Source organism: Athene noctua, chromosome 7 (assembly GCF_965140245.1).
Source record: "Athene noctua chromosome 7, bAthNoc1.hap1.1, whole genome shotgun sequence".
Taxonomy (NCBI): Eukaryota; Metazoa; Chordata; class Aves; order Strigiformes; family Strigidae; genus Athene; species Athene noctua.
In genome coordinates this window covers 39,090,511-39,109,959 of record NC_134043.1, presented here as the reverse complement: position 1 = coordinate 39,109,959, position 19,449 = coordinate 39,090,511, and the positions used below count along the sequence as shown (strand labels likewise).

Sequence of the window (19,449 nt, the reverse complement as noted above, 5' to 3'; positions counted from 1 at the left end):
ACTCTCAGAGCAAAATTGAATTCTGTTCATTCAAGGTATCTGAAGAGTTTATCCGTCTGCCTTAATGATGTTTGTGTTCTGTCTCATTCCTTTCACCATCTCTGATGCTATGACTCAGGAAGAGATGCATATGTATCTCCTGGAGGGATTGCACAACTGACTGGGTATTCTAGGAGGTTTGCACCTCCCTCTTGAGGTGCCCACAAAAGGTTAGTACTTAAATAGCAGGACAGACTTCTGTCACTGTAGCTTGACAGGAAGGGAGTTATTTTTATATCGGACGAGAACATCAGCCCATCTAAACCAGTACTCTCTGTGTTTCTGTCAGACAGTTCTGAGTAATGTTTGCCCTGCTTCTTGTTTCTATCTCACCTGACCAATATTCATGCTTCAGACCAGGTGGTCACTAAAGCACCTTCAACACAATGCTTTTCCCTGCCAAATGGATCTGGCATGTCCTGTCTACAAATGACATTAATATCAATAAGAAGAACTGAGTTCATACTTCTATGAGCCCTCTTGAACCTGTACAGTAATCTAAAAATAAGATCCCGGGTTAAATTCTTCTCTTCTGACAAGCATCTTTGGAAGCAATGCAGTCCAGGGGCAGCCCATGGGAAGCATATGACTTACTGTGTTTAAGCAGAACTGACAAAAGACATGTTAGCATCTCTGTGTCCCAAGGGATGACTTGGATCTAGTCTTTAGGACAAGGGAAGGAGAAGGTCAGCTGCACAGAGTCAGTCAGCAATGTTAGTGCACTCTGCTCAGTTCATCTGAAAATGATGCTGATCAAAGGCCCACTTTTAATGATGGTTATTCTAAATACAAAAATAGTGATTCGTGCTTTGGTGGGAACTGAACAATTTGCAACACAGCGAAGAGCAGACAATGGCCTTTCCTGTCTGTTTTCCATTAGGCTTGGATAAAGGCCTTTGCTACCCGCAGCCAGTGGCCAAACAATTTCTGTATGTGCTCTATAGCTGTTTTGGGGTTATTTGCTATCCTGCAGGAATAGAGGAAAGGAAAGGTTTTAAAAGTTAGAACTTCTTATCAAGTCTGCTTCTCCAGTCAACCTACTTTTTCTCCTGCCCTGATTGCAGAAACAAATGGCCCAGGCAGAGATCAGACAGTGAATGAAGTCAGTGAACAACTTTGGGTAAATACAACGATTAGATGTTTAGTGAAAATGAGACTCCTCAGACCAGCCCTTTGCACTGAAGTGGTTAAGTGGGCTGTGATTAAAAGGAATAAGTAATTACCCTAATTATAGATGAAAAGATACAGAATTACCACTTTAAAAGCACCTCCTGTGCCCTGGAGTGGTTTCGTTATTTGCGAAGTGGTAGTTCATAATTATGTAGCATAAGCAAGAGGGCACCCTCTCGGTGTAGCACAGCAGCCCTGTCTGTCCAAGGCAGAGGGTGGTACTGTGCCAGAGAGTGCTTTGTCCCCCAAGCACCGCTCCAAAGTTCAGGTCTTGCTCCAGTGAGTAGGATGGTGCTAAGCCAGGAGAAACTGTGGGAACCTTTCTATCTCAAGCTTAGTGCAGGGCACACCAGAGTTCACAGAGCCCTCCCTGCTTGGCTGTGACCACCGCTGGTAATGGCTTTTATGATCACCAGGTTTTAAATAATAAATAAAACAAAGAAGCAAACTCTGAAGCACTGGAGAACAGCCCTGGGTGGTGACATCCTGTCACAATTGAAGCATGGCAATTCTGCCGGCTAGTAACTTATTACAAAACATTTCTTTACCAGCCTCTTCCTACTATGGGGCAAAGTGCCCGTATGCCTGTGGACTGAAAAGTTCAGGACTCGCTGGGTCAGGGGTGCTGGCGGGTCCTCTGTGTCCCCACTGTAGTGCAGTACTGGGAGATGTGTTACGCTCTTGCTCTCCCCGCCGCATCCGTTATTGTGCATAGGAATTTGGTTTCCAGTGCTGTCAGTCAATTCAGCGCTGCTCATAAGCTCTAAATGCCCCACAGGCTGTTTGTCAGAATGTTCCTATTAACAACTCAGTGAAAATAAAGGGTGAGGGGAAGGGAAGGTGGAGAAATAAATCTTATTTTAAATCTTTTGAGCTGGTTTTATTTCAAATGGAAAGTTACATGCGGACCACCCCAAGCTATTGTGCTGTGGACTGTGTCAGCTGCTTGACTGTGCAAGGAAGATTTGGGTAGAGGTTAAGAGCATCACACAGGGGAAGGGTGCACTGGATTCCTTTTGTGTTGTATCCAGGAAGTTTCTAACTCCGTATGGAGTTGAAATACATTGACACACGTGGTAATCATTAGAAGAAGAGAAAGGAACATTGAAATATGACAATTTGCTGCTCCCATTCTGGGGATTATGTTGGTTTCTGACTGTCTTGTAGAGGTAGTGACATGTTGTAGGGGGGTATAGGAAAATGAAGGGCAGATGCTATCCTGGAGTGCTCTGAGAGCTGCTCGCTGAGCTTAGCACAATACCTGTTGTCCAGACACCTTCTATCTGCCTACCTGGTGTATGGCTTCAGACGGGTGGGTTGCTCTGAAATGTAACAGTTAGTACCGTTGTACTTGGTTTAAAGAAGGTCTTCAAGCAAAGAGCTTCAGAATCGTATACCAGGCAGTGCGAGGCAGGGAGAAAAGGGAAACGCTGCCGTGCCTTTTGCTGTGGTCACACCACAGATGGAGGTGGGTAACAGCCTCCTGAACCAGCTTTTGTTTAACTAGCACAGGCATCGCTAGCAGAGGAGGTTTATCAGTGGTACTTGAATGTATACCGCACGTGTCCATAGAGCCCCTTCCTTCCCAGTATTCTTGCTGCTCTGTCTTCACTGCTTTGTATTCCAGTATATTCAAGTACCAGCCGGTTCATACAGGACTACAAAAGCTGTAAATGTATCTCTAGTTTGAGTGGAGCAATAGCAAACAAGGGAAAGGTAAGAGAAAGACTGGAATGGGGTAAGAACGTGGAAAATGGAGGATACAAATGGAAAAACCCTGTCTCAGGAAGATCTGAGGCAGAACTCTGGTGTCACAGCAGCTTTGTGGCTCCTGTATCCCTCTTTTCTTAGAGCACTGCCAGCAAGTTGGCCTGTCTCCTAGGGCAGTGCCAGTCTCCAGCTCAGGGTTGTCTCAGGCTTGCTCCTGTCCAGCCCCACAGAGCCCTACCAATCCATAGTTACCAAAGAACAACAGGGAATCTGATATGGGCAATGTGTTAGAGAAGGAGAGAGTCTTGAGGAGTTGAGTAATGCACATTTTTTCCATCCAGCGTAACTGTTAATGGTAACCTTTTATTATTGAAGTGGTTGAAGTGACTAGAATCTGGTTTGTTTATTGGGAGTATATGCATGACTGTATAGTCTAATGTGATCAAAAAAGGAAACTGATAATAACGGAAAAATACACCTATAGAAGCAAGTCAGGTGATGTCTCTGTGTAATTGCAATTCCAAGTAGCACTGCAGAGATTAACAGCCTGGCAGCCTTTTCATCTTAAACTTTATTTTTATAGGGGTTTATAACTTGGCACTAAAGTCAGGAGTGGGTGGAAACTTGGCAAATGTCGTTCAGCCCAGAAAGTGAATGTTATTTATATTTATTTCTCACCAAGTTTTCAAAAACACTTGGTTACTGTTTTTGTGTTCTAACAAGTAGTAATTTGTTGGTTTCAGTGACTTATTCTCTCTGTGTTTCTTAAACTACAAAATAGATCAGAACTTACTTCAGCTCTTCTGAAACTCCTAGTGGAAGGACTCTAGATATCTAGGGGTGTAAATGAAGACCAAATGTAGTTCTTACTGTATTTTCTTGTAGCAGAATGCTCCAAATATTGAATGTACACTGAGCAACATCTTTATTCTATTTACATCCGATTAATTCCTGATTGCCAAGTTTCTACTGCACCCTTGGAATAATTACATTTGGTTTTGCTGGCAACTGTGTGTATTTAATAGCATTACTCAGGTGCAGGCTTATTGCAGAGAGGCTAAGGAGGCAATAGTCTCTATATCGATGCTGGGTCCACCCCTGGTATTGATGCTGCTCGTATTTTATAATTCACATTGATTTTGTGTCTGAGCCTAAGGCCAGAGACCGGTGGTATAGAGCTTTCTGTACCTGACTTTCAGGTAGGCCTACTGACATCATGAGCAGCATTTGAATAGGGATTTTAAATATTTTCAGCAAACTGAAATACTGCATCATGTCTCTGTCAGCCTGTGACTAATGTAGGAAAATGGTCGTTTACTGACAGTAGTATTTGTATATTGCACATATTGCATTGCATTTCATAGCTGAAATGCACTGCACAAATAAGCACTTTAGAAAATCCATTGAGTTTAAACATTGGTTTTTGTGAAAAAATGGGAGTTAATTTTCTTAGGAGTGCTTAATTTTTTAAAGCAATTATTTTATAGAAGGTTAAAGATGTTGTGGGTTTTTTCCTTTAAAAGAATCATAGAATAATTCGGGTTGGAAGGGACCTTAAAGACCACATAGTTCCCACCCCCAGCCACGGGCAGGGACACCTTCCACTAGCCCAGGTTGCTCACAGCCCCGTCCAACCTGGCCTGGAACACTGCCAGGGAGGGGGCAGCCACAGCTGCTCTGGGCAACCTGTGCCAGGGCCTCACCACCCTCACAGGGAAGAATTTCTTCCTTATATCTGATCTACATCTACCCTCTGTCAGTTTAAAACCATTCCCCCTCATCTATCCCTACACCCCTGACACAGAGTCCCTCCCCACCTTTCCTGTAGCCCCTTTCAGCACTGGGAGGCCGCTATAAGGTCTCCCCAGAGCCTTCTCTTCTCCAGGCTGAACACCCCCAACTCTCTCAGCCTGTCCTCACAGGGGAGGTGCTCCAGCCCCCTGAGCATCTTCGTGGCCTCCTCTGGACCTGCTCGAGCAGGTCCATGTCCTTCTTGTGTTGGTGCCCCCAGAGCTGGACACAGCACTGCAGGGGGGGGTCTCACAAGAGTGGAATAGAGGGGGAGAATCCCCTCCCTCGCCCTGCTGGCCACACTTCTCTTGGTGCAGCCCAGCACACGGTTGGCTTTCTGGGCTGTGAGCACACATTGCTGGCTCACAGTCAGTTTTCCACCCACTAATACCCCCAAGTCCTTCTCCTCAGGGCTGCTCTCAATCCACTCATGGCCCAGCCTGTATCTGTGCTTGGGATTGCCCCGACCCGTGTGCAGGACCTTGCCCTTGGCCTTGTTGAACTCCATGAGGTTTGCCTGGGCCCACCTCTCCAGCCTGTCCAGGTCCCTCTGGATGGCACATCCCTTCCCTCCAGCCTTTTGACTGCACCATAATGGTGAATGGGAAGAATGACTTAAAATTTCTTACAAGAAAATCCTGGGTACTAATTCACCTTGTTGTAAAAGTCAGTAGTTGTGATGTTCCGACAACTCTAAAGATAGTAACTGTGTGCTTGCGTGTTCAGGGCGTGACTCCCTCCCCAGTGAGAATTCAACCCTCTCTGTCTGAGATTAACTCTGGAAGGTGAAGAGAACTGTCTTTCTATTTAGAAGGAAACAGAGAAAATCATCAGTAAACTGTCATCCCGAGTATTAACTGTGTAAAGCTTCAAAGCTTTATATAGATTAAGTTTTTAAAAAGAGTTGTTAATCATTACACAAGTTATAATAGTATTGTGTCATTTATGAAATAAATCCTATCTTGTTATTTGCTGAGAGCAATACAGGAATGAGGTAGTAGTTTTACAGTTGTATGATACATGTCCCTGAACAGTTTTATATCAGATCAGCATATAAATGCCTATCCAATTGCATGTAGTGAGGCTCATGGAATCTGCAACCTACTGTAAACTGACTTCTGATTACTTAAAATTATCTAAGTAATAGTTATATTTATGTACTTTTTAAACTTCATTTCCTATTTCAAATACTACATTTAGACGAAATTCAGTTTTGTAATACGTGCATTTAGTTTTCCAGTTACATGAAAAAATAGTGCAATATTGCTGACATATTTAAAAGGGACAATTTGTATATAAAATTACAGTATATGCATTTTGTGTTTAGTGTTTCATTTTTTTTGTAGCATGGTGTCACTTAGGGATCATGGGTCTTTGTTGTGCTAAAAGGTTTTTTGAAGAGAGTGAAGCCACTTTCTTTAAAGTGGACATTTGTGCAGAGATGCTTTAGGGTTTCTGGACAGACTCATAGCGATGAGGCTTTGCATACAGGAACCATTGCTTTAAAATTTTCTCGTGTGTGAATTGCATGGTTTTGTAATGTGCTTTCATACAAGCAGCATGATTCTGCTGTAGTGCACCTGGGTGAATTGGCACTACCAGATAACTTTATCCACACACAACACAAGGTAGAGTTTATATTGGAAAAGATAATAGTTGCTGAATTTGTAATGAGAAGCTTTTCCATGAGCTGCACAGGCAGTGGTCTGGTTTCCATTGGGTTTGTGTGAGTGGACACTACTTTGGGTTTCTTTCCTTCACCTACATGCCAGTGATTCCAAAACTTTGATCTGTTTTAAAAGTTGTTCAGTTTGCTGTGACAGATTCAAAAGTTAGTCACAGTGTAAGTGGAAAGCTTGTCCAAGCTCATTTCTTTAGGAAATGAGGCTGGAGAGAATACTTGCTACCGGTCTGATAAGGAGGCTCCCTGAGCAGTAAGCGATGCTCAGGAAGTCCAAATGAATGTTAATTATTGTTGTTGCTTTCTCTTTGTGCTGCTTTTGCTTGTTTCTGTGAAACTTTTGTGCAAGGGTAGATTTGCAAATTAAAGCACTTGCAGTAATCCTTACCCTAACTCATTTCATAAGTGCAAACTGAAATGACAGCAAACTAATTTTTCTCTTTTAACAGTGGAAAGAGTGGAAAGAGAAAACCTTTCAGACTATTGTGTTCTTGGTCAACGTCCCATGCACTTACCAAATATCAACCAGCTGGCAACCTTGGGAAAAACTAACGAACAGTCTCCTCATGGCCAAATTCACCACAGTACTCCAATCCGAAACCAAGTGCCAACGATGCAGACAATGATAAACCCTGGGCTCCTGTCTCCTCAGCTCAGCCCACAACTGGTGAGACAGCAGATAGCAATGGCCCATCTGATAAACCAACAGATTGCTGTCAGCCGGCTATTGGCTCACCAGCACCCGCAAGCTATCAACCAGCAGTTCTTGAATCATCCACCCATCCCTAGAGCTGTCAAACCAGAGCCATCAAATTCATCGGTGGAAGTCTCTCCAGATATTTACCAGCAAGTCAGAGATGAGCTGAAGAGAGCCAGTGTGTCTCAAGCTGTCTTTGCAAGAGTAGCATTCAACCGCACACAGGTATCATTTTCCATTTTATAACCAAGAAGTGCTGAGGGCACAAAGTTGTGGCTCTTGTGGGGCTGTATGGTTGTTGCAGATCAAGGCAGGAGGTGTGCCACAGGAACAGGTCTAACCACCCTCCATTTTTCTCCAGTCCCTTTGTTGGGATTGAACAAGGCTGTTTCTTCCTGGAACAGCTGATTGTTTGCATTTGGTCACCCCTGTGCTGTTACCTGAGCTTTGCTCTCTAGCAGTAATTCTGCTCATGTGAGTTCTTCCCTGAGTTCCTCTTGGTGGTTATAAATTTCCATGTCTGCCCCTGTCTGATGGCCAGGAAGGGGTAGATGTGAGAGTCAGAGGTGTTTTTGGGCTTCTATCACTTCCTCAATTGTGTCCTGTGGTACAATTGATGCCACAGCTAGTGCAAGACTGACTGCTGGGAAAGATGTCTGCCATTTCCAGGAGATCGTGTTTGCTTTCATACATCTGACACAGGTTTTCTCACTTGCCTAGTGAAATGCAGATGTTGAAATGATTGCATGATAGCGTCAGCTTAAGCCTAACACCTGGAGTACCCGAGGTGAATGTGTGTTCAAAAGACAGGCCATTTACATTTCTCCTGCTGCCATTTCAAATATGATCTCTCAGTTGTGATACTCTGTAGCAAGGCTAAAGAAATGAGAAGTGGATTAATATTTAATATTGGTACAAATTTCTTTGGTGCAGTTGGAGTTGGTCTTTGAGGTAAGCTTTACCAGCAAGAGAGAAAAAGGGTGTGTGCGTGTGTCTCCTGGAGGTCTATCCCTTGTCCCATACAGTGCCTTTGTCTGTTCTCCTGGATTAATGATTTTCTTTGGCACTGCCATTTTGGAAATGCCATGTTATGAGGGAACTAATTAAAGTATGGAGCACATTTTTATTACTTCCCTTCTTCCATTAAATTCATAAGATGGCTGCACTCAGAAAAAACATTCACTTCCAATCAACGTGACTTTGAGTTCTGGGGTTAGCCTTGAGGATATCAAGTGAAAACTACATAGGAATGTATGAGTATTTCCTCTTTAAAATGCTGCTTTTAATTTGGAAAAGCTTTTCATCCCTTTGGGATCATAACCCGTTGTATATAAAGCCTGGTATAATCAAGGTAGATGGTATTGACAGAATGACATATTCTGAACTTGAGCGAGAGGTCAGCAGTAACAGTGCCGGTGAGGGTTTTGCCACTGCCACTGAACATGAAGCTCTGCTTTAGCCAGATTGGGAGAGCTGGGCTGGTAATGCCCAAGTCTACTGTAGGATCAAAAAACTCATTCCCCATCAAGAAAGCTGTCATACAACTTGTGTGTTAAATCAACAGTTCTCCTATGGTATTTAAAAGGAGGCAAGGTTTTGATTCTGTGTGTCTAGAAAACTCCAAGTCTTGCATATTACTGACCAAACACTGTATATTGACTTTTCAGGACAGCAGGGAAAAGGGAAGCATATGAGAGAGCCCACTCTGGCCTTTGCCTAGCAGTGGTACAGCATTGCATCTGCCCATGGTGTTTAACAGCAGCTACGGCAGAGATTGTGCCATGCTCTTGATAGATAAACTGAATCCTGGACTAAATCATCTGCAGTATGGTTTGGGGTTTGGGGGTGGGGGTTTTTTTGGTCCTTTTACACCTCCTGCAGTGTTCTGGCATAGATCTAGTGGTTTTAGGACACTAAACAGGTCTGCGGGTGGCATGTGGTTTCTTCCCAACTTCAGTGGCTCCTGGCAGTGTGACTGTGGGCCAGTCACACCTGACAGCATTTTCAAATGCCCTGTATGACTTGAGACACCAGATGTGTAACCATTCAGACTGGACTCACTCATCAGGAGCACAGATCTGACAGCACTGAGTGGACATGCCATGGTAATGTCCTTTGAGAAGGTGTCAAGCACCTTTCCTGGCAGGGCCGTACCTGGAAATGGGATGTGATGCTCTGTCGTATGACCAGTTTATATTTGAGATCGGTATATAAAATGGTGTCTTTAATTTAGGGTACTAGTATCACTGGTTTTGTCAGTCCTCCTGTCCTTCTGCTGACATTTATCTTGGGGTGAACTAACTTCTCTAGGTTTTTTTAAAATAAAATCTTCCCTGATTTTTTTTGCTTCATTACAAGATATCAGACACATAATTTTTATATAAAAGAAAAGAAACGATCTACTTCTTAGCCCTCCATCAAAAGTAATATGATGTACTGTACAGTCCATGACACTGATTCCAGAACTGGCAAGTCTTAAACATCCATGAAAGATTTGCTCATCTCACAGTTGTGTTCCATTAGTCTATGGGGTCTTAATTCCAAAGACCAGTGGATCTTCAATATATAGTGCATCATGTTCCTAGGAGCCACCGCTGTAGCAAAAGAGTGTAGGTGCATATTTATGCTTCCCTGTTCTTAGCTTTTAATTCCAACTTAAATCAAGCTTCCCTTGTGTCAGAGACAGTTCAAGGTATTAAGAGGTGCTCAGACAGTCAGCCTTGCGCTGCACAGCGGAAGAGATGTGGGATGTTCCCACACACCCATGGTGGAGGAGCAAACTCTGTAACAGGCACTTGGAGTGGAAGTTCAAGTCTACTCTCACCTCCTTGCATTCTCACTGCTGCCTCTGAGGTTCCTCTCCTTGGGGTGTGCAGAGAGGAGTGCATTTCTCTCTGGAAATGTTTGGGTTTGTTGCATTCACAGGAAGTGCCAGCCTTAGAAACTGGAGGTCTGTTGTTTCTCATGATGGTACCAAATAATAGATGCTGTATGCCAGCCAGCTAATAATTGTATTAATCACTGCATTATGGTCTACTGCTTAATCTTTTTTCGTGGTAGCTCTGTGGTGCACATTAGCCTATAATTAAGTATAGCTTCATGAAATATGTACTGTGAGGCTTGTTTAATAGATAAACTATTCTCTAATTTATTTTAAAGTCCAATGACCTACATACTCAATGCTGAAAAAACCCCTCTTACTAACATTATTTCTCCCCAGAGATCTTCCATCTGAGCAAATCTGTTAAATGAAGTAGAGGAAGCTTTGATCCAAACTAGGCTAAATCCATTGGAACAAATGGCTGACACATGTATGTATGCATGTGTGTGTGGGAAGGGGATGTGAGGGGGGTCAGAAGAAGGAGAGGTGCAATTGTATAGTTTGCGAAACATCCAAATCTTCCTCTTAAAGTTGAAAATACGTCGCTTAAGACAACAATATTTTCTTGTACCTGTGGCCATGTTGTCTGCACATGTAAAAACAAAGCACTTCAGGCTCATGTGCATTTCCTGGGGCACCACTGAGGTCCCACCCTGAGATGGGGACTGAGCATCAGGCAGCTTCATACCTGCTGTGCGCACGGGAGAGCTGCACAGGGTGTTTAGCTAGGAGCTGGCCCAGGCTGTGTTAGCCACGAAGAGGGTTCCTTCCAAACTGAACATTTTCAGATTTATTTGAAACTGCGTATGAAGAACCCTTAAAGTGCGTAAATGCCTTCAGCTAACCTCTGCCCTTCTTTTTATTTTATCTTTAGAGAGCCAATGTCAAAATTTTAATTCACCCTGCTGTGGAATCTAAATGCCTATTTATTCAGTAAACAGGACAGATAGAAGAGTTCTCAGACCCACAGAGACAATATAGTTATTGAAGGTGGTTTGAATGACACCATTTCCAAGGAGTAGGAAATTCCTACACAACCTCCGAAACATTTAAAATGATGGTGCACACTATCAAGTTTGTCTAAACTGGTGTTATCTACAACCTGCTCAGCACTGATAAGAATGGCATATGTTGGAAAGACACCCTCTTAGGCTCTGTATAGCATTCCTTTCTCTTGCAGAAGCCGGGAACACTGCAGTTTTTAACTCCAGGTATGTTCCTGTCTTGTGGACTGCAGTGAGTTGCTATTCAAACTTGTCAGGAAGGTGATGTAGTCCAAGGAGTAAAGCTGGGGCTGTTCTGCCCTGTTTCAGGAGCCCTGTTGAGACAGGTACAGTTCATACAGAGAAGACAACACGCAAAAGATGTTTATATTCCTGGCCCTAGGCTTAGCTTTATCCCTCCCTCCAAGGGAACCAGGGGGCCCACCGGCTCATACAGGGAAGAGTAGATCAAGAGAGTGGAGAAAGCTTGCCATGACTGTGACTAAGCAGTATTGCTGTGACAGGAGGTTCAATTTCGTGCTTGTGCAATTGCATAGTTTGTGCCCAAGTTCTTCATGGCCAAGATCCTTGAGTTTGGCTCCCTTTTGCAGCTCTACTGGCCTGTGATCCATCAGCTGGAAATTTGCAGGTTTCTAGATTTGAATGTGTTGTTTATTTAAATAGATTGTGCCCTTTGTTTGGACTGCTACTATGAACTAATAGCTTGCTAATGGGAAGCTAGGCATCCTTGTCTGGGTCTTAAACACTACATGCAAGAGTGTGAGTGGGTTTGAATGGAAGGCAGAGCTGTATAAGGCCCATAAAACACTTGAGAGTTACATGGTCCTACCTGATGACTTTATTTTAAAATGGAGTGCACCTTTGTAAAGCATGTTGACAGGCAGCCAAGCTGTAACCTGAAGTTGCTATTAAAACAGTCATTAGGGAAAGCTTTGCTTTCTGTAAGACTTTGGCACTTTTTGATTGTATAAAATTGTTCAATCTTGAGAAAAAAAAAAAAAACCAAGGTAAAGTCTGATTAATACTGTAAATCCACAGAAGTGCAGTGGTCAGAGGCAGAGCTGATGCACCTCAAACTTGTAATTGCCCTGTGCACATTTTTAAAGGCAGTCAAAAATTGAAAAGGCCAGAGTGAAGGAAGTGCCTGCAAGATACAGACTGCAGAGGGTGAGAAGGTTTTAATGAGTAGGGGGAGCAGCTGCCCCTCACTGGTCTCAGACAGTACAGGGGCTGCCAGTGCAGGCTGGAGTTCTCAAAAAATGCCTACTTCGCTGAAGCGTGCATCATCTTTAAATGTGGATAACTTCTAGGTGACTAGTAGCCCCTAAAAGCATGAGCACCCTTCAGGTTGGCCAGCTGAGCTACTGTGAAATGGGCAGCAGGGCAAGGGGACTGCTGGCCAAAGCTGTTACTAAGACTATGGACTTCTTCCTGGAGGAGAATACATACATGGATTTTGTGCATCCTCAGGGCAGAGTCCTTATGCCATCTCCCTCTTGCACTATAACATCTACTAATACAATATTTGGGTTGCAACCAAAAGGTTGTAATAACCAAAGCTTTCTTATCGCAGGTTGTAATGTCTTGAGAAATGTGCAGGTGGTGGTGGTTACAGAAGAAAGAGGACTGTTTTAAAGGAAATGCATGAAAATGCTCTCTCGAACTTACCTTGTTCTTTTCTGGAAAGTTTTTTAGCAAATCTGGAGGTGCTGAAGTGATCTGTGCTCTTCAAAATCATAGCTGGAAACAGGTCATTTGAATCCTGCTTTGCATAAGGAAAATGAACATACTCCCCTTCCTCTCCCCACTTGCTCAGCATCCCTCTTTGCTGCAGGCTCATGGACTTGCAGTCAGGATGGTTGGTCAGGCTGTTTGTCAGAGTCCAGACAGTCTAAATCACTGGATCAGTGAACTGCTTCCCTCCTCCTCAGGAGTGCCCAGTGGACTGCAAAGCCTATAGACTGAATGAGTGTTTCTGTTTATATCTTTTCTTTTTTTTTTTTTTTTTTTTTTAGGCATCTTTTTTTTGCCAATGTTTTGACATAGTAGCCAAAACTAGTAAAACGTTTGGGCGAGTGGCCAGTGCTTGTTTTACTGAACAGCCTCAGAAACTGGAAATATCCGTGAACCTGAGGCTTTTTGAATGAGACAGTTGTAGTGCCAGATACAAAGAGAGCTGGGTAAAAACACCAGGCATGTTCAGGCTGCTTGTAACTCTCCTCCCAAAGAGCACTGCTCCCTCCCTCCTGCCCCGAGTAGCTCCAGGTGAGAGTGTTGGCTTTCCAGCCTGCACATAGGAAGGCAGTGCTTACCCATCTTGGCTCCTGCCTAATTGCACCTCTTCAGAGTGAAGGAAGTAACAGCCCAGGGAGGAGGAAACAGTACCAGCCTTGGATGTAGTGAAATATATGATGAAATAAACTAAATTGATCCACCTTGGTTTAGTCACCTCTTGGCTGCAGGAGTGGGTTGAGGCATAGGGAAGCACAGAATTGATGCTGGATGGTGCTCCAGCTTCTGGTGCGGCTGTGGGCAAGTCCAGGCTCCTGAAACCAGGAAAGGGGAAATAACACTTCTGTGGCATGCAAAGGTGTCACCAGTCAATTAGAGAGGGTCTGGGGGCTCTGAGAGCAGGAGGGTGGTTGGTAAGAAAGCTCCAAAGAAAGGCGTTGGAGGCAGGCAAGGGGAGAGGTGAGTGGTGGCTCCTCATTTATGTCTCTTCTGCTTTCTTTGGCAAAATTCCCCCACACTGAAGTGAGATCAGAAAAGGATCCTCTAAAAGGCTTTAAGATTAGAAATATGGTTTGTTCAAATAAAATACTCTTCCACCTCTACTTGCTTGTGAGCCAAATCCTGGAGAGAATTCCTTTTGCAAATAATTTTCCCTTTAACTTAAGTGAGAGGAAGACAAACAGCTTTAATTCTCTGCCTGATATCTAGTGAGACAGTCATGCTGCATTCATCACTATGGTGTCTGCCCCATTGTGCACAGACTTTCAATTAGCAGGGGTTCTGGTTTTGGTTTGGGGGGGGATTTTTTGTTGGTTTTTTCCCCATAGAAAACTCTCTCTTATTGCATGAAATCCTTTCATGCTGCCTGCTTGTTTTATTCTTGTGTGTAATGTGGCACAAGCAGCGTTCTGTTGTACTCACAGGAAAGAAGGCAGTCTGTAAGGGAAGTGCTTAATTTAATAAATTGCAGATTTTTGGTACATGGGATATTTGTTCCAACAGTGGGTTTTGCACTGCCCAAAATTTCAGTTTCAATTAACTTAATTGTATTCAATAGGCTGAATGAAAAGATCTTAAGTAGCATGTGAGTCAGGCTTTCAGAATGTGTGCTTGTAGGAGGCGGCTGCTGCCTGCTCAGCTGATGCACGGGAGTCCTGAGCCTTGGGAGCAAATGCACGGATACACAGAGTGTGCACGAGCTGTACGTCTTGCTCATTTTCCAGCATGTTTGAGGATGAAGGTTTGATATGCATGTCATATAAATGGTAGCACTTTGTGGCTGCAGGTGGTCGGTCTTTCTCTGCCTCCTTTTCCCCATGCATCCACATTCAGCTCCACATGCACATCCTGTCTTCCCTCATAAAAAGAGATACCATAATAAAAAAGAGGCTTTATTAAACTAATGCAATAAAGGCATTTTCTTTGAGGATTTAAACACTTCATTTTTAATAATAAAAATCAAATTGTCATTGTTGCACCCTGTATAAGTTTTATTCAAATCAGTCTCTAAATGCTTTGTGCCTAAGCAGCGCTCTCCTGAGATGTATGTATTCTAGCATTAGTTAAATGAGTTTAAGAACGAGGCTGTAGGCAGTGAATCTAGAGATGAGGAGAGTTCTTTTAAATGAGGGACTGATGTCATGCATTCAGCTATGCTGAAGGGTACTGGGAAACAGCTGGTCTCCCATTCACATTGATGGAAAACCAGTCAAAGTCCTTTGAGTTCTTAAGTTCACATGAGCTGATACGAACATGCCACTGCACGTTTTGCCCATTGATCTGGAAGAGTTGGTTAGGGAACAGGGTGCAAACACAGTTTTGCCCAGTGGAAGCTGTGACAGGATGGACATGAAGGTGCTTGGTTTGGCTAACCACTCAAAAATTTCCACTGATTATCTAAACAGTTTTGCTCAGCAGAATTGGACTGGACATGTTGCCAGGATAAGCATTTCTAAGAGGCTTCCAGCACTTCTGCTTCATATCCTAGCTGGAATTAGGAAGAAATGCAAGGGAATGGAAACAAAGCAGTGAGCGTTTGAAAATGAGCTTGACTCCTAAGAAGCCTACAAGTACTTCATACAGAGGTTCTTGTCAAGAGCTGTATACTTAGAGGCAAAGAGAAGTATTTTTAGAATTGTTGAATGTATGTTATTCAGCCCAGAAGACAATATTGAAGGTGGGACCTGGAGTAAATGCAGAGAGGCCAAGAGATGTCATGGTAAAAGCCTGCCTTGATGTGAGAAAAAAAACCACGCAGGTGGAGGCACTTTATTTCCTTGAAGGATTATGAGAAGTTAGTGCTTCTGCTGCAGAGCTCCCTGGGCTGACCTGCCTCCTCTAGCTTTCAATTGCAAGTAGGAGACAATTTTAAATATAAACGGTCATTTTAGACTGGCAAAATCAAGTTTGTTGTTGTATGCTGAAGGTACAATTTCAGTGCAGTTCAGGAGGGATGAGTAGCTAACCAGGGGTTCCTTGAGTGCTGCCTTTCATGCTGAAAATAGGCCTTGTGTGCTGAACTGGGATGCTGAGAGGGGGCAAGTTTACTTCACTGATCTTTAAGATTCAGATGTTGAATTTGAATAAATCCCTACATTTTCTGATCCTGATCAGAGTCACATCTATACCTGATGGGAAGCAGAATAGTTTTTCTGTTGAGACTGTCAGTTACAAGTACTGGGCTTAGAGTACTTGGAATTTTAAGTACTACAGGAGCAATATTTTTTCTAGTATTTCAGCATTTTCTCTGTTGCTTTTGGCAATAGCTGAGGTACGGAGAGGCACAAATAAACCAGAAGTATGAAAAAAGTGTTTATGCTTTTTTAGTCCTTCATATATATAATCTCCTTATACAGAACATAAAACCTGAGGTTTAGCACATTAGTTGGGTTTATTTAAGTTTTTTCCTTGGCCAACATTTTGATTGTCCAAAGCCTGTTTTGAACCTTTTTAACCTTAGTGCCTGCTCTTGCAGACATACTGCTTAGGTCTGTACGAGGGAGAACACAGCTCCCATCCAAGTCATTGGACGGACCTGACGCATGTGAGGTCCTGGCCTGTGCTTGTGAGTCTCCTACTGCCTGATGTCCCTCATCCTCCTCTGTCCCTAGGACATCAGTGTCTGGGCTGCACTCCAGCACGACGTCCTCACCCCATCCAGATTGCTGTTGAAAAGCTCTGGGGGCAAAACTGTCCTGCGTTTGGTTTGCTGTCCCACTGAGATCTCATTTGCACCCTTCCCAGGCCTGAGCCAAAGCCCTTTGGTAAGAAGGGAGAAGGGCTTCACTCACCTTCTGGGGGCTTTGGTCAAGCCTTTGCATTGGCCTCAAAGGCCAGTCCGTTGGTCCTTTCGATGTAGGAGTCAGTCTGAATAACATTTGCTCTATATTGTACTGCATTATCTTTCAGAAATTGTTCAAAAAAATATTTGTCCATGAGATTTGGGTTGTTTGTTCTGGAAATCCTGTAATTAATAAAAAAACAGAAATGAGTTCAAAAATGGGGTTTTATAGGATGAATGCAAAGCAAACCCCCACGACAGTGACTTTGCTGGCTTGAAGGACTACATTTCAGCTAGTTTGAAAAAACACTGTCAAAATTTCTCTTACCTTAAATAGATCCAATGATTTTTTAAATTTTGATTGGACATGTGCTTCTTTCTCCATCGCTGGTATTATATTTTTAAAGTCGATTATGGATCCGGTGTGTAATTTTAAAAAAGGTGCAAGTTCCATGGGTAAACCAAACTGTGTCTCTGCAGAACCCTTGTCTTGGGGTGAGCACACACCTCATATGCAAGTGTGGCTTGTGTGAACATTAAACTTTTCATCAGTTGCCTCATCAGCAACTGGTTTAAAAATGATGCACAGGAGTGGAAAAGCAAGATATTATCAAGCTACATGTCCTTAAAATGTATCCTAGGAGCTGTGTTTGGTGTAGAAGATCTGTTTGGCTATTTCAAATCAGTTTGAGACTTTCTATCCCCTAAAGATCTTTCTACAGGTTTGCAGAGCTGGTTACTCTACAAACTGCCAATTTTTAGTTGGTTTTGTTTTTTGTTTTTTTTTTAAATATGTGAGATGTAAGTTGGAATGAGCTAATTTAGCCAATGGAATTTTATAACAAATGTACGAATGCTGTGGGTTTCCCTCCCTCACCCCCTCCAGCAGAAGCATAATTTGCAGAAATGAAAACAGTCCCTGGCTGGCTTTAGGGTGTTCTCAAAAATAGAAACAGTAGGGTTTGTCTGGCTGGGCCAGTTTCCTCACCACACACCTGGTGTATATCACTTTAAAAAATACATTATGCCTCATTAAATTACAATTAAATGAAATCATGATCATTTGTTTTTCTGGAAGGAAGATGTTTTGCATATTGAAAGCCTAATTTGTTGCAGGTGACAAAAAGGCTGAACAGATTATTTAGTATCACTTTATTTTTTATAATGTTACTCACTGGTTAGTTTGTGTATATTTCAGTAGCTCAGAATTATATTATATGTAAATGTTATTGCTCTCAAGATACTTTATTTTATTGTCCTACCCTATCACTCAGCTATCTAGCCACTGTTGTTTACCAGCATTGTTTATCTTCAGTTGCAGGAGGACATGAGATTTTTCCCTCTGAGTCAGTTTTCCTATTATCTGTCCTGGTGTTTACATGGTTTCTAAGCTGCCAAAGCACTTGGAGGAGCTGCAGAAAAACCCTCTTTGCAACCAAGTTTTCTATCTGTGGGCCTGGAGCGGGGCATGGGGGAGCTGGACTCAGCCCCTGAGGGGCTGCCTCTGTTGCAGCACTGGGGAAAGGAAGGAGCTCGTCCCTCTCCCTGGAGCAGGTGCCTGTGTTGGGAGGTGAGGCTCCTGGCAGCTGTAGAGCCTGGTGACTGAGCAGCAGTGCAAAATACTGCTACGGCCCTGTAGCAGAGATGAGACCCTTGTAGAAGCAAGAGGTGCAGGTAGGGTTCAAAACCGCTGAATCTACTCCATAACAAGCTATTTCTGGTGATGAATCAGAGCCTCCAAGCACAAGAATTGCTATCTCAGGCAAGATACCTCTTAGTGCCGTGACCACTTGTACCTGTGAGACTCTGATTTACATAGGGAGTCAATGACTGCGCTGAAAAGTGGTTGCTGTCATGCTTTTACATACATTTCTGCTCTCCACTTTTGGAACTGGACATAAATTTAGCCAGGGTAAGATGGGAGGGAGAAAAAGCTGTCTTAGAGTCAGCTCCAGGTACCTTTCTCTCAACCTAAACTCTTTAATTTTTGAAGTTGATCTTTTCTTTTAAAAAAAAGTTATGTTCCTTTAAAAGACCCAGTAAATTAAGAATTTAGAGGCTCTGTGGAACTGGTATTTCATTTATTTACTGCATTTGGAGAATTTTCCACTGACTTTAAGGGAAAATTATAGTAGGGACTTGTTGTGTCAACCTTGGAATAGTTCAAGTCATGGCTTCAAGATTCTGTAATGTCCTTTTTTGATTAATTTCCCTCAATCTGTGAGCCTGGCAAACTTTGGAAGGCTTTTCAAAATGTCCCTAGCTTCTCTGAGGGGTGGTAAACCCTGAGGAAGAAGCCAAGTATGAGCATGCAGTTGTGTTGAGGTCACAGAGAATACCCAGAGGCCAGCTCAGGACCAGCCCACTACTGCACCTTCTTCAAACTTTTTCCCAGTGTAGACCTTTTTCACCAGGTGGCTTCTCTCTCTGATCCATCTTCTGACTGGAAGGTCCCACCATAGCTCCATTCCCAGTTCCAGTCCTTCTGGTAACTACTCTGATAATTGCAGGAAATTATAATTGGGAATCTCTTAGCTTGATTATGTAGATGAGGAGCTGAAAAGATGGAGCTGTGTGCAGCCTACCTTCAGGTTGTGTGTGGAGCTTGTTTTGAGCACTTCTGGCATCAACACTGCTGAAGTAGGGCTTTGCTGTATGTGTTTTAATGTAGGTGTTTAATAACAGATCACAGGTAAATGCAAATGCAGATACAGACACATCATTTGCTGGTCTGTTGGTTTTGTTAGGAAGTCTGGTAAACAGGATCAATATCTACTAGAAGAGTTGGCATTTGGTTAATTGGCCAACTGTAGTGGCAGTGTTTTTGGAGAAGGCTCTCTGATACGGAAGGAAATAAACTAAGACTAAATATTACAGGGTTTTGACCACATGGTTGTTTTCTAGTAACATTTTTCTTGCAAGAAAGAAGTAAGCTTTGACTATACTCATGAGGCAGTTTGCCTC

General features: G+C 43.1%; 1 protein-coding gene across 1 annotated transcript in view; it reads left to right on the top strand.

Moving 5' to 3' along the window:
- The window catches only part of SATB2 (SATB homeobox 2), a 129,921-nt gene that overhangs the window by 69,311 nt on the left and 41,161 nt on the right, over nt 1-19,449 (top strand). Inside the window, exon 7 of the mRNA XM_074910507.1 lies at nt 6,841-7,313. Within this exon, the coding sequence (XP_074766608.1) occupies nt 6,841-7,313 (473 nt within the window). The remainder of the gene's footprint in view (nt 1-6,840; nt 7,314-19,449) is intronic.